The 23,038-nt window shown below is 41.2% G+C and overlaps 1 protein-coding gene across 1 annotated transcript in view; it reads left to right on the forward strand.

Moving 5' to 3' along the window:
• Rpt1 (26S proteasome regulatory subunit Rpt1) overlaps window positions 1-22,747 on the forward strand; it is a 48,588-nt gene extending 25,841 nt beyond the window's left edge. The window contains exons 3-8 of the mRNA XM_069828451.1: window positions 7,043-7,216; window positions 13,432-13,571; window positions 16,748-16,916; window positions 17,246-17,410; window positions 18,368-18,559; window positions 22,357-22,747. Of these exons, the coding sequence (XP_069684552.1) occupies window positions 7,043-7,216; window positions 13,432-13,571; window positions 16,748-16,916; window positions 17,246-17,410; window positions 18,368-18,559; window positions 22,357-22,710 (1,194 nt within the window). The 3' untranslated portion in view covers window positions 22,711-22,747. The remainder of the gene's footprint in view (window positions 1-7,042; window positions 7,217-13,431; window positions 13,572-16,747; window positions 16,917-17,245; window positions 17,411-18,367; window positions 18,560-22,356) is intronic.
• Window positions 22,748-23,038: the final 291 nt, after the last annotated feature.

The raw sequence follows: 23,038 nt of genomic DNA on the forward strand, positions 1-23,038 counted from the left end.
TAACACATATTCTGAAAGAAAACTTGTTAAGTTACTCAGAAATATAAAAACTAAAATTGTAAAACAATTGTCAAAAGAAATATAGGGAGTCCAAAGAAATATTAAATTTAGCATGTGGACTGCTAATTGTAATCAGCATCTATACCACCAGCAGTTTTTAGAAGATATATGAGTTCAGTCAGTACTCATCAACATTACTGTGCTGTTGCTAAACTGCTAGCGGGAGAGAAATAAAGACAAAGAGAATTCATTATGTGTTGAATATTCAATTAATACATATCCATGTTGCACTCCTGTCATACGCCAATCACCCTATACAAGCTCTGACTGTCCCCTCCTCATATCGTCAACTGAATGCAAGAACTAGGTAACTCGAAATTTGCATTTTTTAGTTACCTCTGTTACAGCATAGCAAAAATTGCACAGAATGTAATGTAAGAACTAGATAACTGATCAGATGATACCAGCAACATCTGTTTTTCAATGTAACAACTAGGTAAAAGAAAACGAGACATATTCCTTAGTGCAATAAATAAGTAAATAGGCTATATCTCAAAATAGTGTGACTTTTATTAGTTACAACAATGTAATTTATTCGTCACAACAATAATTCCTTTCTACAGTTCGCCTTAAACGCTCTCGTCAACAATTGGATTTTCACTCAACACAGTATTCGTTATAGCACTCCACCGACGACAATGACAATTTACTTGGACTATTACGCACAACAATGAACTGTTAATCTTAACTAATATTTACAAAGCACTATTTACAAATCAGAACTACCAGTTCTCAGTTCACAGTTCTTCTATCTCAGTCACTCGAGTTCACGGTATCTCGAACCACAGACCTTCAGAGACAGTTCACTGTACTCGAACTCGGGTCCCTCCAACTGCGGTCCACTGCACTCGAACTCAGGCCTTCGGATGCTGACGCAGATGCGGACGCACACTCGAGTCGAACTCCGGCACACAAGTCTGGCTTGCTTGCTCTGGCTTACTCACTGACTGAATAACTGAAAACTCTGCTCTAGTTCGCTGGCGCTTGCTCTTTTATAGCAAAATCATAGTTGCGAGAAATTTCTACAGGTGTGTAGAGAATTATCTCGATATCTCCACTTCGACGGACTTCTGGAATAGTTGGGAAGGTCGTTCCACATTCACTGCGTTAAGTAGCAGCTGCGCGTGCAGCCTCCCCTCGCGTGTAGGCTCCTTTCCCCTTTCCCCGCGAAGCCCGCGCGATATGCTCTCTCGCGGGACGCTGGTCGTGAGTTCGAATCTCACGTCGCTGTCACATTGCTCCCTCCTTAGGGCTGCTCGTCCCGGGCAGTCCCTTGGTAGGCTGCTAATCGGTCCAGATGCACCACCATCATCTTCCCTCGAGGTTGTCGCTGGATGCGGTACACCACGTCGTTGATCCGGGTCACCACGCGTTATGGTCCATCCCAGGCACGCTGCAGCTTTGGTGATTTCCCTTTGGTCCTGGTAGGTCGATACAGCCACACCAGGTCGCCCTCCTGGAATCCTGCAGAGTTGGCTAATCTGTCGTAGCGCACCTTCATCCTGTCGCTGGCCATCTTGAGGTGCTCTCTGGCCAGTTGGTGAACTCCATTCAACTTCTCGGTGAGTTCTGCCACATAGTCAGTTGCTGGCTGGTCGGCGCTGGGTGGCGTGCCAAACAGCAGATCACAGGGCAGGCGCAGCTCTCTCCCGAAGACCATGTTTGCCGGTGTCATCCCTGTTGTATCGTGGACCGAAGCTCTGTAGGCCAAGAGGAACAGTGGGACTCTGGCATCCCAGTCTCGTTGATGGTTGGACACCACCTTCCGCAGATGCTCTTCCAAGGTTTTGATGTAGCGTTCCACCATACCATCGGACTGTGGGTGGAGGGGAGTGGTCCTGGTTTTGTGCACCCCCAGACGCTCGAGCAATTCCCGGGGCACCCCGAATCAGCAGATGAAGTTGTCAAGCAGCGCGTCGGCCACCGTCGAAGCCTCTTGGTTGGGAATCGCGTACACCTCTGGCCATTTTGTGAAGTAATCCATGGCGACTAACAGGTAGCGGTTCCCGCGATCCGTGACCGGGAACGGTCCAGCAACGTCGATGGCGATCCTCTCAAAAGGAGCTCCCACGTTGTACTGCTGCATGGCTCCCCTGCTGCGGGTCCTTGGTCCGCGACTGGCTGCACAGGTGTCGCATCTTCGGCACCATTGTTCCGTGTCGGTTCTCTGATGCAACCAATAGAACCTCTGCCTTAACTTGTCCAGCGTCCTGTTGGCTCCCAGGTGGCCTCCAGTCACTCCAGCATGAGTCTCCTCCAGCACTTCCTTCACCTTGCTCCTGGGCAGGACAAGTTGTTCTATGCGGGTCCTTCCATCGGCCGACTCCCAAATCCTCTTCAGGATACCGTCCTTGACAGTGAAGGATTCCCACTGGGCCCAGTAGCTCTTGTAAGTGGTGCTACGGTTGGCGATATCGGCCCATACTGGTCTCTGGCCGGACTCCACATCACGTAGTAGCTGTCCAATGTTTGGGTCCTCCAGCTGCTCCCTCCATATGGCGGCGTTGTCCCATCCTGGGCTCGGCTGGGCGGCAATTGCTCGGACTGCGTGGGCGCCATCCCGCTCTTCTACTTTCAGGCAGTGTTTGCAGCCATCCAGGCACGGACGTCGTGACAGGGCATCAGCGTTGGAATGTTTCTTCCCTTGTCGGTGTTCAGAGGTGAAGTTGTACTCCTGCAGACGTTGAACCCAACGGGCGGTCTGCCCCTCCAGATTCTTGAAGCCCAATAGCCAGGTGAGTGCAGAATGGTCTGTCCTCAGATGGAATTCCTGGCCATACAAATACTTGTGGAAATGCTTCAGGGCTTCCACAATGGCAAGAAGTTCTCTACGGGTCACGCAGTAGTTTCTCTCAGCCTTGGACAATGTTCGGCTGAAGTAGGCAATCACCCTCTCTTGCCCGTCCTGTTCCTGAGAGAGTACTCCGCCGATGCCTACTTTGCTAGCGTCCGTGTCGAGCGTGAACTTCCTTCCAGGGATGGGATATCCCAGTACAGGAGCAGTGCAGAGCGCCTCTTTCAGTGACTGGAAGGATGACTCCGCCTCGTCCGTCCACTGGAATTGTCGTTTCTCCTCGGTCAGCTGGGTTAGGCTTAGCGATGTTGGCGTACCCAGCTACGAACCTTCTGTAATAAGTGCAGAGGCCGAGAAAGCGGCGCAACTCCTGTTTGTCCCTCGGTCTCGGCCATCCTCTGACGGCTTGTAGCTTCTCCGGGTCCGTGGCCACTCCGTTGGTCCCTACTACGTGTCCCAAGTAGTTGACCTTCTTCTGGAATAGATGACATTTCTTCGGGTTCAACTTCAGTCTGGCTTGTCGCAGTCTCTCGAACACTTTCCTCAGGTTCAACAGCTGTTCGCCGAAAGTCTTGCCCACCACGATGACGTCAACAAGGTACAGCAAACAGGTGTCGTATGTCAGGCGTCTCATTACGGACTCCATTAGTCTCTGGAATGTAGCCGGGGCGTTGCAGAGGCCGAACGGCATAACGGTGAACTGCCATAGTCCCTGGCCTGTAGAGAATGCCGTTTTCTCCTTGTCCTTAGGATGTAGCGCCACCTGCCAGTATCCTGACTTGAGATCCAACGTCGAGAACCACTCTGCTCCGGCAAGGGTGTCCAAGATGTCGTCAATTCGTGGGAGGGGAAAGCAGTCTTTCCTGGTGACGTCATTCAGTCTTCTGTAGTCCACGCAGAAACGCAGGTCCCCATTCTTCTTCTTCACCAGCACTACAGGTGATGACCAAGGGCTGTCGGATTCCTCGATGACCCCTCTTGCTTTCATGCCCTCCAATTGGCTGTCAATCTCCCTCTGTTTAGCTAGAGGGACGCGTCGAGGAGGCTGTCTGATTGGGCGAGCATTTCCGGTGTCAATGCGGTGCTGAACTTTCTCCGTTCTCCCGTAGTCGTTTTCAGACAGACTGAACACGTCCTGAAACTCTGTCAGTAGATCGTGGACTTGTCTTCTTTCTTTTTTGCTTAAATTCGCCGGCAATTCTCGAGCCAGCTCTTTCAGTGATGGGTCTAGATCTGGACGTGGTCGATGACACTCCTCGTTTTCTGCCAGCGACGTCACAGATACCACCGGCTCGACGTTACCTAGTACAGTTCCACTAGGCACCTCCTTGTCCCGATTGGTGACATTCAGGACCCTCACCGGTACCACCTTCTGCTTCGGGAGTAGGGATCTGGCCACATAAACCCCATCTATCGGAGTTGTTTGCGAATCGAGGAGCAGGTTTCTCTTCGGCTGTCCGTCCAGTCTTGCCGTCACCACCATCTCGCAGCCTGCCGGGATTGTCACATGATTCTCCAAGGTGAGTCTGCTTGCAATGGGTTGGTCTTCGACGTCCCTCAGGAACACTTTATCCTGACCAAACCGCAGGATACGGCGCCTGACATCCACCGTTGCATCGAAGATCCGCATGGCGTCGAGTCCCAGGATGACGTCTTCAGTGATGTTGGCGACGAACACCCACATCTCCAGTCTCCTCTTTCCCAAGGTCAAGTCCAGGAAAACCTCTTTTTGGATGGGCAGGTTCTCGCCTGAGGCAGTACGTAGCTCATACCGGCGCAGCGGCGTCCTCCCAGGTAGTCCACGCACGACTTCCGGTCTGGCGATAGTGAGCGACGCCCCGGTGTCTACCAGTACTCTGCATGGGCGGCCTCTTATCCATCCGTCAGCAATCAGCCCATCGTCGCATCTTCTGTTAACCGTCTTCAAGATCAGCCGAGGGGATGGTGATGACGGCGCCGACGTGCCCCTCATCGCATCGGCCCCTTTTAGTTTTCCTGTTTGTGACCAGATCGGTCACAGTCCCTCCTCAGGTGTCCAGGCTCGCCGCAGGACCAGCAGGTAGGCACTCCTCGTCTTCGTCGCTCTGGTGATTTCGGTTGACGCTCCTCGACGTCGGCCGCCGCGACGCTCCTAATCCGGTGCGATGCCGAGACGTTCGCAGTCAACTTGGCTGCCTCCATCCTGAGGGCCGCCGCCAGAGCTGCGTTGATGGTGCGATGCTCTGCTAAGAGTAGCTGTTGTTTTATTTCCGGGTCTCGAACTCCGCTGCCGAAGGTGTAGGCCGCCTCTCCAGCGATGAAATCATTAGGTAGGCCCCTGAGGGCCTTATGGGCCAGTTGTTCCACCGCCATCGCGAATTCTTGTAGGGACTCGCCTGACTGGTGGACCCTCGTTTTTAGTTGGGTCCTAAATGCTGCAGCAAGTTGATGGTCACCATAACGTCCCTCTAGAGCCGCCATTATCTCAGCGGCTGTCCCATCTTCTGGAACGCTGTGAAGAATCTCCGACGCCTGTCCTTGAAGCGCGGTCAGCAGCTGAGTAGTCTTCTCCGCTGGGGTCCACCCATTATGTGCTGCGGTGGCCTCGAACTGGCGACGGAATATCGCCCAAGACGTCGTACTGTCGAACTTTGGCGTCTTGACGTTGTGATGTCTGGCTGAGGGCGATGGTTCCACATGGCCACTACATGAGGTCCTCAATTCTGACGTCGATCTTTCCACGGCCCGTTGAACTTCCTCGGCAATTATCTGTTTCTGTTCTCTAGCCTGGCGATCCACCACCGCGAGGATGTGCTTGTTTTCTACAGCATGTTGGTCCATCAGCACACACGTTTCCTCTTGACGACGTTCGAGATCGCGGATCTTGCCGTCGAAATGGTCTACCTCCTGTCTCAACTCGGCTACTGTCTCGTTTATAGTTGTAAAATTCTTGTTTAGGTTGTCCAAATCGGCCTTAAGTTCGTCTTTCACGATGGCGACAATTCCATCTACGTGGGCCGAAACGCTTTCAATTTGCGTAGTGACGTCATCTTTCACTACGCTTATGTCGCCTTTCACTTCACTTATGTCACTTTTCATCTCTGTTTTCACATCACTTATGTCGTTCTTAACCTCACTGATGTGCTTGTTCATGTCGTCTTTCATTTCTGCTTTCACGTCACTTATATCACTTTTCACCTCACTGATGTGTTTGTTCATTTCTGCTTTCATTTCCGTGATGGCTTGCAGGATCTGCTGTAGGTTCTCCATTGTCGATAATATCCCGGTTCTGACACCAGTGTGACTTTTATTAGTTACAACAGTGTAATTTATTCGTCACAACAATAATTCCTTTCTACAGTTCGCCTTAAACGCTCTCGTCAACAATTGGATTTTCACTCAACACAGTATTCGTTATAGCACTCCACCGACGACAATGACAATTTACTTGGACTATTACGCACAACAATGAACTGTTAATCTTAACTAATATTTACAAAGCACTATTTACAAATCAGAACTACCAGTTCTCAGTTCACAGTTCTTCTATCTCAGTCACTCGAGTTCACGGTATCTCGAACCACAGACCTTCAGAGACAGTTCACTGTACTCGAACTCGGGTCCCTCCAACTGCGGTCCACTGCACTCGAACTCAGGCCTTCGGATGCTGACGCAGATGCGGACGCACACTCGAGTCGAACTCCGGCACACAAGTCTGGCTTGCTTGCTCTGGCTTACTCACTGACTGAATAACTGAAAACTCTGCTCTAGTTCGCTGGCGCTTGCTCTTTTATAGCAAAATCATAGTTGCGAGAAATTTCTACAGGTGTGTAGAGAATTATCTCGATATCTCCACTTCGACGGACTTCTGGAATAGTTGGGAAGGTCGTTCCACATTCACTGCGTTAAGTAGCAGCTGCGCGTGCAGCCTCCCCTCGCGTGTAGGCTCCTTTCCCCTTTCCCCGCGAAGCCCGCGCGATATGCTCTCTCGCGGGACGCTGGTCGTGAGTTCGAATCTCACGTCGCTGTCACAATAGGAAAAATCAAGTTACTTAGTTCTTGCTTTCAGGTGATGATATGTCTTATGAAAGCGTTTGAACTATAACATGTCAATGATAATAATAAATAATAATAATTGTAATTAATGATCTTTTAACAATGCATGTGTATATTATTGTTGCTCAATTCTTCTTGGTTATCGTTCTCCAGGGCCAGGGCCAGTACACAAAGAGTATCAAGGGTGTGGAGGATGACATTCAGACTGTGATAAAGCGTGTGAATGAGCTGACAGGCATCAAAGAGTCAGACACAGGGCTGGCTGCACCTGCTCTGTGGGATCTGGCTGCTGACAAACAGACGCTGCAGAATGAGCAGCCTCTGCAGGTAAGGTGATGCTGAACTTGTATGGTGTTAAGTCACTTGTTCACCTGTTTGGTCTCGTAAGTCCAACAGTCTCTTCACTTGCACCTTGTCTTCATATAAGTGCAAAGGTAATGTAAAGTAATGCTGTAAAATCGATTTCAAAATTCTCACGAAAGTACATGTTTTCAACATCTCTGACACTGAAAAAAGTGGTTTCTGGTATACAGGTCTAGCATGTACCATGCAAACTGTTTGATTAGAGTTTTGCTGGTTTAAATCCAGCCAAAGAGAATTAATTTTAAAGGGTTATAAAATCCTCCCACTTTTTTTTTTTTTTTTATCAAATGGTGAGTATTTTACTTTGCATTCACCCAAGCATCCCATCTGCAAGGTACAGTCCCCCACAAAAAGAATAAGACGACTCTTGGTGATGTGAAAGTCGAAGTTCTATAGCGCAATTCACACGATATCGACGTAACCATGCAGAAAGACATCTGGTCATACATGTGTATTTTCACCCTATTCCAAAGTACACACCAGTTAAAATGTTACCAGTTATCTATCCATTTCTGGTGTAGGTCCCTGATTACTTATGTGATCTTTTATATTTGATGAAAGTATGGAAGGAACCATTTGACAAAAAGTGACTTACCGAAGGGGAAAGAAACAATGTTATTATGAAATGACAAATGTAGGGCAATGACAAAGACAACGAGGACCACGAGAAAGATAACAAGGACCATGAAAAGGATAAAGACGAGGACTGTGATAAGGATCATGACAAGAACCAGGACCTTATATTATGGAATATGAGAAAAACAACAAGAACCATGATCAGGACCATTATAAGGACTACGACAAGGACAAATACGAAGACTAGGACCACAATAAGAATCACAACATGGACCATGATGAGCACCACAATAAGGATCATGATGTAGACCTCAATATGAATCATGACAAGGTCCACAAAAGACCCACGATAAGGATCATGACAAAGATAAAAAATACCACAATAAGAACCATGACAAAGATAACAAATACCATAATAAGGACCATGACAAGGACAACAGAAAAATGATAGGGACCATTGCAAAGACAACAAGGATCACCATAAGGAACACAACAAAGACAACAAGGACCACTAAGAGCATAAGGCTACGATAAGGACCAAAGATAAGGGTCACGACATGGACAACAGTGAGCACCGCACAAGGATTACAATAATGAACATAACATTGACTATGATAAGGATCACAAGGACCATGAAAGCATCATGATAAGGACCACGACAAAGATCACAAGGATCGTAATAAGGACAACGAAAAGGACCATGGTAAGCATCATGATATACACCACAACAAGAACCACAAGTATCACAATAAGGACCACAACAAGGACAATGACACTGATCATGGTAAGGATCTCGAGATGGACCACTACAATAACAATGACAATGAACATGATAAGGATCAATGCAAAGATAATGATAGTGACCACGATAAGGATCATGATAAGGACCCTATGAAAACAATGACTATGATAAGGATGAGGATAAGGATCACTACAGTGACAATGATCATGATCTAAGAATCTCTATAGGGACCACTTTAAGCACAGTGACAATGACCATGTTAAGGATCACGAAATGGAGCACTATAAGATCAATGACGACAGTGACCATGATAAGAGACAGTAATAGTGACCATAATAAGGACCCCACTACACGGACAATGAAAATGACCACAACAAGGATCACAATAAGTGCCACTACAAGAACAATGACAATGACCAGTATAAGGACCACTACATGGACAATGACAATGAACTTGATAAGGACCACTAAAAGGATGACAGTGACCATGATAAGGATTAAGATAGGACCACTACAAGGACAATGACAGTGACCATGATAAGGACCACTACAAGGACAATAACCATGATAAGAATCACGACATGGACCACTACAAGGACAATGACATTTACCATCACATGCAACACTACAAGGACAGTGACAGTGACCACGATAAGGATCATATGAAACACTACAAGGACGAGGGTAGTAATCACAATATGAATCATTATAAGGATCGGAACAGCGGTAAAGACTATAAGAATTACAGCAACGATCATTATAAGGACCATGACAAGAACAAAGAATACGACATGGACTATGATAAGCACCATGATAAGGATTACATTAAGGACAACAACCTGAATTGCAAGGACTAGGATGCATATCACGACAAGAACTATGAAAGACCCACGATAAAGATAACAAGGACCATGATAAGCACCACAACAAGGACAAGGTAAAGACAATGACAACGATAAGGACCGCAATAAGGATAACAACGAAGACCAAGACTACGATAAGGACTTAAGGGAAAACAATAAGGACTGCGATAATAACTATGACAAAGACAAAACCGTTATAAGAACCATTACAAGGACAAGGATATAGACAAGGTAAACGACAAGGATCATTATAAGGAACATGACATGTATCACTAGAAGCACCAAGACCATGATAAGGACCATAACAAATCAACAACAACAATACAACATGATAAGGACCTGGACAGAGATAACAAGAATCATGATACAGAACATGATAAAAGACAAGGATCACAATAAGCACCATAAAAAAGACAAGGACCATGATAAGGGTCATGACAAAGACAACAAGAACCACTATATGGACCAAGACAAGGATAATGATGATGACCACGACCACGAATAGGATCACGACATAGACACGAAAAGCAGCACGATAAGAATCATGAAAGAGACTGCGACATGGACCACAATGAGGATTCCAAGGACCATGAAAGGCCAGCAATAAGAACAAAGGTCATGACAAGGACAGCAAATACCATGATAAGGCACATGACAAAGTCAGTGAGTAAAACAATAAGAGCCATGAGAAAGACATCAAGGATCACGATAAGGAGCGTGACAAAGACAACAAGGACCATGATAAGGACATGAAAAAGACAACAAGGGCCGCGATAAGGAACATGACAAAGACAAAAAGGGCCACTATGAGGACCACAAAGAAGACAAAAACAAGCTGTATGACAAAGATCATGATAAGGTCCACGACATGGACTACAAAAGGACAATGATAAGGACCACAACAAAGGCAATAAGGACCATGATAAGAATCACAAGGAAAAACAAAGATAAGGATAATGACTGAGACCATAATGACCACAGCATTGGTACAATAAAGAATATGATAAGGACCATAAAAATATAAGAGGAACCACAACACAGACAAAGATAGAAACAACGACAAGGGTCACAATAAGAATCACGACATGGACCATGACAAGCACCATGCTAAGGATCACGACTAGGACCAAAAGCATAATAAGGACCATGACTGAAAAAGTACCATGATAAGGACCAAAACAAAGACAACAGAAATCGTGATAAGGACTATAACAAAGACGAGGACCACAATAAAGATCGCAGTAAAGAAGACAAGGACAAAGGTAAGGCCCATGACAAAGATAACAAGGACCACGGTAAACACCATGATGAGCTCAATAACAAGGACAACAGTAAGGCTCACATCAAGAATCATAATGACCAAGACATGAACCAAGACAGGGATCATGATATGGACCATGACAAGCACCATTGTCGTATTGTGGTCCTTGTTGTGCTTGTCTTGGTCTCTGTCATGATCACTGTGTTGGTCCTTGTCGTGATTTAGCATTGTTTTCAGTATTTTGGAACAACACCAGCCTGTGGTGAAAACAAAAGGCTGCATAAATGCTTGCGTCGTCACTTGTCTCTGTGGTTCATATGGTTAGTATAATAAATGTAATTGTTATTGCTATTTAAAATCAGTTTCTTAATGCTTGCTGTTAAAAACATTCATTGTTATTATTAAAAAGAAAAATTAGTCCATTTAGAATGACATCTTAAGTTCTGAAGTATAATTATTATTTGTTAAAATATTTGCAGAGTCACGCATTTTCTTAATATATATATTTTTCATAATTAATGCCTTCATTAATTTTTTATAATACAGTGAAACCTGTTCAAGACGGAAGTGACATGGTCCTATTTTTTTTTTCGTTGTGGACAGGTTTCCGTATTATTCAGGTGTGACATTAAAATGGAATATTTTGTCATTCATATACATGAAAAACAAAATGGCAGTCCCAAACTGCAAGAAGTATAAAATATTCCATTTAACACTCATCACATTAAATCAGCTTTCTGTCGCTTATTACGTTGGTGAATCATCTTGATTAAAATCTCATTTTCTGTATAAATATTATCGTAACTCACTCATTAGTCATTAAACATTACTAAAGTTTACTAATCTCATTATATTTAATATCTAACACTATACTCTAATACTGTACTGCATATCACTGTATATTATTAATTAATTAGACTAGGAGCCATCTATTAGAAGCCTTGAATTCTGGTTTATTTAATTTCTTTCCCAGTTCAATAGCTTGCTTTGCAGAACAGATCCAGAAATTGGCTTGTTCTTTGAAAGATCATGAAGAACCCACTCCCACAACAGTTTATTTATTTTCACATAAACAGCTGCTTTCTGGTTCCTTTTGTGTCACCAATATTGGCCGCACGCCACTTACTCATTATGATCTTTATGAGTTTTCCACAACTCTACTTCAATATTATTTCACATAGACTTTGTTTCTAATTTTCCTTTATCTCGAAAACTTTTACTTCATCACTTAATGTTAATGCCACATTTTATGCAACTTTTTTTTTTACCTGGAAATCGCTACACTTGCGCTACGACAGTATACGGGTGTGAAGCATTGAAAATCTCTGAAGGGACTCGTCTGCCTAGTCAACAGGGTAATAAAATTTATGACCGACAGGCCAACACACCCTCGTACCCTCTAAAATTTTGCAAAGAAAACTTGTTTTTATCTTAGTGACCTACATATTTCGTATATTCCTTCAAATTACACGCTGTTTTTTTTAAAATATAGTTACAAAATATAGTGTGTCCAAAATATTGTTTCCGTTTTGAACAGTAGCAGACAGTTTCCGTTTCCGCGTTGGACAGTTTCCTGTTTTATTCAGGAAAAATTACACATAATACATACAAATTTCGCCAGGACCAATAAATTATTCCGAAATAGACAGGATTCCGGATTATTCAGGTTCCGATTTGAACAAGTTTCACTGTATATAACTTTTTATTTATTAATGTTTGTGACCATTAACATTTATCAAAAACCAATCTCATTGTGCTAGTGATTGGCTGCTTAATTCCAGGACTCTGTAAAACTCCGTTTTAACATTATTAAGGAAAGAAAAAGTATAGGGCTCGAACCTGCTCCCTTTCACATGACATGAAAAAGCCTTAGCTATTGAGACGAGATGGAAGGCTTCTCTTCTGCAAGTCATGTCACTCTCGTCATGAAGGCTCAAATTCTGATGTTCTTCACGATTTTTATATATATTATATTTATCTATATTTACAATACATGTACATTTTTTTTTTTACAGTTTTTCAAGTGAGTTTCGGAATAGGCGTAGTACCAGCAACAAAACAAACAGATTGAATTTAAATTACTGAATTACATGTTCTTTTCTGTATCTTGGCTCTGAGTCTGTGATCATATGCATTGTCTTGTATCTGGGACTTAGAATATTCGATCGTCTCGTTCTTTTCTTGAGGGACTGTATGTGTCAAAGTTGTGTTTTTTTGCTCCTGTAGGCATTGCCTTCGTGTACCATAAGAGGCAGAACTACTTAGTACTGCATCATGATGATGATTAATGGAACTGTGGTGAAATGCTGAGAAATGGGAGTGCGCTGCAAAACCTACCATCAAGCACCGTCATTGTCCACCACAAATTCTACTTGGACTCACCAGGATTCGAACCTGGGTTATCAGCAGCATGGAAAGCTGATTTCTTTAGCATTTTGGCAAATGATATACCATGATAAAATCCTTAGCATGGCTTCCTGCAGGAAGGAAGACCTATATTGTAGATTTACAGCATTTGAAAGAACTCATTCCAGGCAAAATTTGTTTGCCACTTCTCGTCGTCCATGTTTGAATTTCAACACTGAATAACCTCTGCAGTTGTTTATGATCATTATGTTGCTGTTTTTTTTTCTCTTCTCCCCATTCTTACTCTTCTCTCTGTTGGTGTAGATATTTTCAGATAGACTAGGTCAGCAGTTGATTAGACCTTCAGCATTTTCATGCCTGATTGTTGCAGGTGGCAAGATGCACCAAAATCATCAACGCAGACTCTGATGATCCGAAGTACATCATAAATGTTAAGCAGTTCGCCAAATTCGTGGTGGACTTGGCAGATTCGGTGGCACCCACTGACATAGAAGAGGGCATGCGTGTAGGGTAAGTGAAGAGAATGAAGTGATCTTACTCACATAAGTAATTTTTGTGATTAATGCAAATTCACTGATTTTAATATTCTGAAGGAGAAGATTCGTACTTGAGTGAGGAAAAGGTCAGTGAGATATCATGAGGAGAATCCAGTTGACTTAAATAGCTTCAGAACAAAATAATAATATTGGAGAAGGGTCCAGAGGATATAGACAGACTTCTAGACGGTGCTAAATGGCAGTTTGTATTGGTGATTTTGCAATTACCATGCTGGCTATTTAATTCGAGTTTTGTGGGTTCAAGCTCAGCCAAAAGAGGTGGATTTTAAAGGGCGATAAAATTCTTAGCAGGGCTTCCTACAGTCACGAAGTTAGTAAGTGTGCTAGGGACAATAGACTGTGCAGGTACTATTTCTCATTGTCTGTAATGAGGCAATATCAGCGATCCTAGTGGTTAGCAACTATCTATGGATGCATATTTACTACATATTGAGCTTCGTGACTGTATATACTAGACTATGCTACTACTACTACTGCTATTGCTACTGCTGCTGCTACTACTACTACCACTACCTAGTGGTTGTGGTATTGGTATTTTATTTATCCCATTGGCAATTTAACAATGAATACAATCATAAAGTTTGTAACAATCCTCATGAAATTTTTTCAATAGTCTTCTTTTCATGTTTTCTCTTACAATGCAAAGACTGCAGTAGGTATCTTCTGCTATTCTTATGAAGGACTGTTATATTATAATCATAGATTTTTATGGGATTAGGGAATATTTAACTGTCTTAGGTGAGAGTACTAATATAGGAGTCCTTTCTTTTAAACAGGTGATATTCTTTATCCAGTGTTTGGTAAATATAGTGTGCGACATGTGTACAACTACTGGTCATAGCATACGTGTTTGGTGGGGAGACCTGACCACTCTCTTACGTGGGAGAAAAACGAATCGGTGGTGAATGGTGGTGATTTAGGCCTTTAATCCTGTACAAAATATAATGCACTGGTAAGAGGTAATAAGACGTTATATTGATCTTACCTTTTATCAATGCATATTTTGAAAATGATGTCTACCTTTCAGATTGCAAGAATCATATAGCTGTAGAAAATTCTGAAACGCCTTCTGCAACTCTTTATTGACTAGTTGCAGGAAATGGGACCTAAAGTGGAATTTTTTTTTTTTATTTATTTATTTATTTTTTTTTTTTGTGATTTCAAAAAGAGGATGAAATACTGAGCATTAAAAAAAATTCATGGTTCTAGGTGCTATAGTTTTTAATATATTACTTATTGAATGTTGATATTACATTATGTACTTTTCGAGAAAAATGGAAATTAAAGTTTTCATTTGTGTTCTTAGCAACTATAAGAAAGATTTAGGTATTTAAGAAGCACTGTCTAAAATTATGTCCTAGTTTAGTATGTAAAAAAAGCCTACAAGTAGTGCAAGATGTCAAAACATAGAAATGCAGTTTTTACACCTCAAATTCGTTATTTTGCTCTCCTGTAAAATTTCCTTTCACGACTTTAGGTCCCTTTTTGTGCAACGGGTCACATTTGTAATTTCACTCAGCACTCACTTGATTTCAGTTCATTCATTCATTCATTCATTTATTTTGTTCCATAGATCTTACATGAGCAATGAAGCTTTAAGATGTGGAACATGTCAACATTTTACAATATTACAATTACAATTTTTACAAATTTTTATAGTTTTACAATTTAGTAATTTTCTACAATTTTTACAATTTTGTACAATTTTTTTACATTTTGGCGAGATGTAATGAGATGAGATGAGGTCCGAGGATTCGCCAAAATATTACCCGGCATTTGCCTTTTCGGTGGGGGAAACCTCGGAAAAACCCAACCAGGTAATCAAATCAAAGGGGGTAATCAAATCAAAGGGGTTGATGCCAAGGACTCGCCATAGACCATCCGGCTTCAGTCCCACGGCTGGGGAAAACCTCCGAAGAAACCAAAGATAAAGAGTGTGGATTTTTTGCATATACTTTCTGTTTTAAATTCCCCATAGATAAAAATCACAAATATTTAAATCTGGGAAATGAGCTGGCAAAGGTGCATGATTAATTACACTATCATCAAACACTTTTTCTAATGATAAAGTGGCTGTATGCGCAGTGGACTTTTCCTGCTAGAAATAAACATACTGTTTTTCATCTCCATTCAGTATTGCCAAAAAAAAAAAAAACTGAGAATGGACATAACTGCTTAAATGAAACCAAGCTTTGTCATTATTAATTGAAATGAATCAACTGTACCATCATGAACAGATTGCAACATCCATTCATAAACATCCACATTAGTGGCTGTATCCCCTTGCTGTAATGCACTGGTAAGAGGTTATAAGACGTTATATTGATCTTACCTTTTATCAATGCATATTTTGAAAATGATGTCCACCTTTCTGATTCCAAGAATCACATAAGTGTAGAAAATTCTGAAACACCTTCTGCAATTCTCTATTTGTAATTTCACTCAGCACTCACTTGATTTCATTCTCCAGAGAATGTGGATTATTTGCATACACTTTCTGTTTTAAATTCCCCCACAGATAAAAATCACAAATACTGTATTTAAATCTGAAAAATGAGCTGGCAAAGGTGCATGATTAATTACACTATTATCAAACACTTTTTCTAATGATATAGTGGCTGTATGTTCAGTGGAGTTATCCTGCTAGAAATAAACATACTGTTTTTCATCTCCAATATTGCCAAAAAAACCGAGAATGGACATAACTGCTTAAATGAAACCAAGCTTTGTCTGTCATTATTAATTGAAATTAATCAACAGTACCATCATGAATTTTCATTTAATCAATGTTCGTAATCATATCAGTCTTCATAAATGGTTCTTACAATTAATTTATGTTAATTTGATATTCAAGCAAGTTGTGATAAATGTCTGTAAACCGGTCATTAATAAATCACATCCATAGATTACTAGGCAGTTGTTATATTCTTCTAGTTCTTCAAAGTTATGTTTGAGATTTTCATGTGTATTTATGATTATGGAAACAATGCCTTGTTAATGGGCACACTAAATTCTTGAAGGCAACCCTTTTTAGTACAAAGACATGCGTAGTGATGTACTGTACATATTATATATTGCAATTAGACACTTAACTTACAATTGCTTGGCTCATCAGGTTTTATGTTGCAGTGTGGACAGAAACAAGTACCAGATCCACATCCCTCTGCCCCCCAAAATAGACCCGACAGTCACCATGATGCAGGTGGAGGAGAAGCCAGACGTGACATACAGTGATGTTGGTGGCTGCAAGGAGCAGATTGAGAAGCTGCGAGAAGTTGTGGAGACACCATTGCTACACGTAAGTGTGAAGGAAGTGGTTTGTTCATTGGCTTCTAATGCCTATTGTACTACTGGCTTGAGTTGTATATAACATCAGACTCATTTTATTGTCAGCAGAGCCAAACAAGAAATTTATTCTACGAGTTATATTGCTTAAGTCATGGCTTTTGAGTTTGCCCTATATAGGTTTGTTGAATTCATGTCTGATGTTGTTGTGTATTGTTGTTGCTACTGCTGCTTCTGGCTAGACTGTATTCCTTTCCATCAACTTTCTGGCATCCCAGTACAGTTGGCTGATTTTTTTTTATGATTACTGTGCCTGATGTCTCTCATTGTATGTGTTTGCAGCCAGAGAAATTTGTGAACCTGGGCATAGAACCTCCGAAGGGAGTCTTACTCTTTGGTCCCCCTGGAACAGGCAAGACACTGTGTGCAAGAGCTGTGGCCAATAGGACAGATGCCTGCTTTATCCGTGTAATTGGGTCAGAGCTAGTGCAGAAATATGTTGGAGAGGTAAGAGTCTGGTTCATGTTGTGATCGTAAGGTTGAGTGGAATACAGTAATAAAATTGCAAGGTTGCCTCTTTGGTGAAGCATTTGTAAGACAGAAAGCTACACTTTGGTTTTTTTTAAACCTTGTGAAGCCTCCCTAATCTGATGCGAGATTGCTGATTGCAGTATATGATGGTGAGGGTTCTGATCTTTAATAAACTGAAGGAATAGTTTCCAATATTTAGATGTACTAACAGCTAGATTTGAAATTATGAAAAGTGATCTTTATTTTTCGGTAAGATATAACTTCTCCATTCATATTAGCAACAGAAAAGAACTTCAGCACATAGTACAGACAAGAAAATTAAGCCACGATCAGAGAGAGACAGTAACTAAATGAAATGAAAAAATAGGCAAAACAGCAAATAGTAATGACAACATAGATATTTATGTTATCAGTAGCCTTTCACATTTGACAAAAGAAAGAGACAGCTGCGAATTTATACAGAACATGATAGTCTAGCACATTATCTACAGAGTAGTAAGCTTTAGTAATTGTAATGTGTAAAAATTGTCATAAATGTTGAACATTTGTTAAAAATGTACTCCTTTAACAAAGAAAAGAGACACATTTTTACTGCATCAATCGAGTAAGATAACGTAAAGATCAAAATCTGAAATTGAAGACTGACTTATGCATTAAGCACACAATTAACAACATATTATCTAAAGTTATAACAAAGTTTAGTATAAACAGTCATGAAGCTTGATTTTATGAGGATACTAGGAACAATAGACTGTGCAGGTACTATTTCACATTGTCTGTAATGAGGCGATTGTAGCGATCCTAGTGGTTAGCAACTGTCTATTGATGCATATTTACTACGTATTTAGCTGCGTGACTGTATATACTAGACTGTGGTTATAATTTTAAGCAAACTTGAAATATTTACTCATCAATTATTGTATTTGTTGGCAGGGGGCCAGAATGGTGCGCGAATTATTCGAGATGGCCCGCAGCAAGAAGGCTTGCTTGATATTTTTTGATGAGATAGATGCCATTGGAGGAGCTCGTTTCGATGATGGGGCAGGAGGTGACAATGAGGTTCAGCGTACCATGCTGGAATTGATAAACCAGCTTGATGGGTTTGACCCCCGTGGAAACATCAAGGTACCATGATAATGAACTGTTTGTTTGCCGTTCAGCCTCAAATACATTGCAACCTTTAGACTTATTATACTTGTTTGTCAAAGATCTTAGCAGTCTTTGAAGATGTCTTTCAGTAGAGATGTCTGCAGTCTCACTGGGAATGACCTGCAGAAACATCTGTCTACAAAGCAGGAAATATGATGAGGCGAGAAACAGCTGTAGCCTTATTTGATCCAGAATTCGTTTACCAGTTGTAAATCTATTTGAGACCTCTGACTTCATTTATCTTTCAAAGAATGTCGTATTAAAGATTTTTGTTATTCCACAAAATCTATTACCTTGGCCAGATTTTAACTTATTAAGTTTAGATCTAATGGCAAGCACAGTAATCTCTGCCCAATAAAGACGACATGACTGGCTCTCTGTTGGTCAAATGGCAAGGACTTCAGTTTTCTCTACATCAGTGACCCATGAGTCAACCCCTTAATACACGAGCAGGGTGGAGAGGTAAGGCATGATCTCCCTCCCCTTAACCATCACTTGTTCATTCAACATTAAGCAGTCTGGGTATCGTCCCCCTCCTACCTTCCCCTTTGCTGTGTATTGCAAGCTGCATTTCATGATGTAATCTTTACCGACCACTGCCTCTACACCAACACCATGAAATTCAAGGACATAGTTCTTCAAATTGTGCTAATTCTGCAGTTCGTCCTGTGAATGTACTGTATAATCATGCAAGACTTTTAATTACCATGCTGTCAAAGTTCAGATCATCCTCTGTTGTAACTCACGACGCAATTTATCAGAAAGCCAAAACAGTTTTATTTCACCGTTCAGCTACCAACATTTCAGAGCATTAACATTGAAATTAATGAAATGACTTACATTTTACCTACGCATTCAAAACCCCGAACATTGAAATTAATGACGTGACTATTACATTTTACCTATGCATTCCAAACCCCGAACATTGAAATTAATGAGGTGACTATTACATTTTACCTATGCATTCCAAACCCCGAACATTGAAATTAATGAGGTGACTATTACATTTTACCTACGCATTCCAAACCCCGAACATCGAAATTAATGAAGTGACTATTACATTTTACCTACGCATTCCAAACCCCGAACATTGAAATTAATGAAGTGACTATTACATTTTACCTACGCGAGTTTTTCAAAGTCTCAGTTAACAGCACTGTGACCTTTTCTCAAACTGCTGAACTGTTCAAGGGTTAAGATTGGAGATGCATAATAGATAAAGATTGTGGTCCATTAAGTTATTATCCATCCAGCTCAAGAAAGAAACCTTACATAAACAATGCAGTTTATATCACTCCACTTTCAAGTGTTGTGATTAGTTCACAGCATCTATCTATCTTTAGCAACTACCCTTCAACTTGATTCCATGCATTCTTATCTTAACAACGCACCTGTTCTTTCTGTTTATCATAATAACTCAAAAGACTACAGTAAATTATAATGGACCTTATGTTGTAAGCAAACAGCTGGATACTTTAAGAAGATTGATTGATCATAAGTTGTTAGAGAAATTAGTGTTCTTATTTTAGTTAACTCGCACAAGGATAGTGTTAAAAAAAATGTATTAGAACATTCAGAACAATAGTCTGCTATCCACTTTTTAGAGCTTTGTCACGTTTATCTTCTCACTTTGTCATAATGTCAACTGTACGACAGGCTGGATATCATTTACATAGACACTCTTCCATTCCTAATGACATCATTCTAAGAGTGACCGTTGAATGTATCAGTTACTGAATGGTGGTTTATTAATTATGTAATGCGTAGGATGAGAATGGAATTCAGGTATCCTTCGCATAAGGGGTGGTTCCATATAACCATGAATATAGTAATAAACTGCATGAGTTAGCATGGAGACTAAAGCACTTTGCTTCTAACTGAACAGTATGGGTTCGAATCCCAATCCAGTTGGATATTTTTATATATACATAATACCAGGCTCAGAGGTAGAATAAAGGATAATAGTGTTACTACGTAAAGTTAGTGTGTACCTAGTATCAATTTATTAACTTTATCTTTTCTTACATATTGTAATCTCCATTGGAGACAAGAGGGGAAGGAAGTTGAGTTAGTTGAATTTGCAGCTGGATGATTTTGTACTATGCTTTATTATTTTATGTGGCTTTTTTTTTAATTACATTATGGATATTATACGGTAGGTAAATGTGTTTTGTTTTCATTTGGTTTATTTGAAAAATGTTTGTTCTACAATCTCTACCCGAATAACTGGTATTAATCTTGCTGTTATTGACATTATTATTTCAATTTGCTTCTAGGTATTATTCTTAACAGTAATTTCTTCTGCAAACAAATGAAGTGCTGAAAATGTGTTTTCTGATAGAGTAGTTACCTCAAGTCGGAGGAAAGATCGAATTTATAGCATTGCCTGTGAATGTGAGGGATTGTATAACTTTTAAATTAGAATTATTTAACATAGATTTTATTTGAAAATAAAAAATAAATAATAGAATATAAAAGACAGGGTGAACCAGCCAGGCCTAGACTGCTAAACGCACTCACAGTATCTGATTCATATATAACAATGCTACCATATGTGGAGGATTCATTCCATGCTTTTGCAGTTAGTATTGCGTAATGATGTACTTACCGAATTCTTAATTCATGGTCGAAATAACGGCCTTGTGATATCTGACAGACTGCACATCTCCTGAAGACATGTCCAGCAACTCACCGCAGTTTGTTCTCCGAAATGGCTCAAATGTATGTCATGTAGCGGTTGTTCGTGAAAACAGTGTGGATTTTCAGTCCCAGTAACAATTGTTTTGAGTAACATAACACTGAGGTGGAACCATGCTTCGTCACTAAAATTAAGGTGGGGTCAAGTATTCCATTATATACTGATTGTTGAAACCATAACAAAAACTAAGTCTACTCTGATAATCGAGTTCTGTTAAAACTGTAAGGTTTTAATTTTAATTGTTTCGTACCTTTAATCATTGAAGACTGTGATACCCCTACCTGCTGAGCTACACGGTGGGATGATGTCGTAGAACTTCTCTCTAGTCGGTGGCCAATTTCATCTAACATCTTCTCAGTGAGAACACACTTCACACATGTTCATTTCTTATCCAATACTGGTCCAGTTGTACGAAATTTCTTCACTAAATTGTAAATCATTGCATTAGAAAGCTCTGGCGAATCAGGGAATGACTGAAAGAAGTTCGTTACAACTGTTCTCCAAGATTCGTATTTCACAAAGTTGTCGTAAATAAACTCTCGTTGTTCAAGGCTATATTTCATAATAGACATACTACTGCACTACTCTAAATGTACGGTATACAGCTGCACCCTCACTGTGTGAATGTGTTTACGTAACTAAACACGAAACATATCGAGCAAGAGGTCTGATCACTGTGATGGTGCAGCAGTTACTACGCATATGACTTTCCACTGATGCCGGTCTAGCCCTGGCTGACTCACTCTGTATATCAGACTATATTCTTTTACACTAAGAAGTGTACTATGGCACACAGCCAATCATGAAACATCACAACATGTTCATTTTTTTTAAATCAGGTTTCACCCATGAGTTGGATGAATAATAGTTATTGATCCTCTCCCTACCATTATGTCTGACCTAAATTAATGTAACTGATTTGTGCTTTCTTACTCAAATAGTACAAAAAATAACTATCATTAAGTTTTACAAGAACTATAATAGAAAGAGGAGCCAGTACAGTTTGAATAGTATATCCACCATTAGCAAGAGGAATTGCACATTAAACATTGTTGCAATTGTGTGTGTCTGGCAGGTGCTTATGGCTACCAACCGCCCAGACACATTGGACCCTGCCCTTATGAGGCCTGGGCGATTGGACAGGAAGGTGGAATTCGGGTTGCCAGACCTGGAGGGGCGTACCCACATCTTCAAGATTCATGCACGCTCCATGAGCGTGGAACGCGACATTCGATTCGAGCTTCTTGCTAGATTGTGCCCCAACAGCACAGGAGCTGAGATCCGGTCTGTTTGCACTGAGGCAGGCATGTTTGCCATTCGTGCCCGCAGGAAGGTTGCCACGGAGAAGGACTTCCTGGAAGCTGTGAACAAAGTGATAAAATCCTATGCCAAGTTTTCAGCCACACCTCGCTACATGACCTACAACTGATGTACTTGTTATGATATTAAAGTAAATTAAAAAATTGCACACTCTCTACTTTGCCATCTGAACATAAGGATTGACTTGATGATTATCCTTTTCCTCTCCCCCCCCCCCCTTTTCTGCTTCTCTTTTCTTGGGATCAGTGAACCTGCATTTTCAAATTTACCAGATTTTCATTGCTTCTGATCCTACAATGTCCTGACATCCAGGTCAACTTCATGACATTTTGCTCAGTCAAGACATACTGTTTTGGTTGTTTAATGCTTAAGTGATGCTGTCTGTGAGAAATTTTCTTATTTAGGAAAGTCATTACTCAGGGTAAGAATAAGAATTC

The sequence above is a fragment of the Periplaneta americana genome, chromosome 6, assembly GCF_040183065.1.
Source record: "Periplaneta americana isolate PAMFEO1 chromosome 6, P.americana_PAMFEO1_priV1, whole genome shotgun sequence".
In the NCBI taxonomy this organism is placed as follows: Eukaryota; Metazoa; Arthropoda; class Insecta; order Blattodea; family Blattidae; genus Periplaneta; species Periplaneta americana.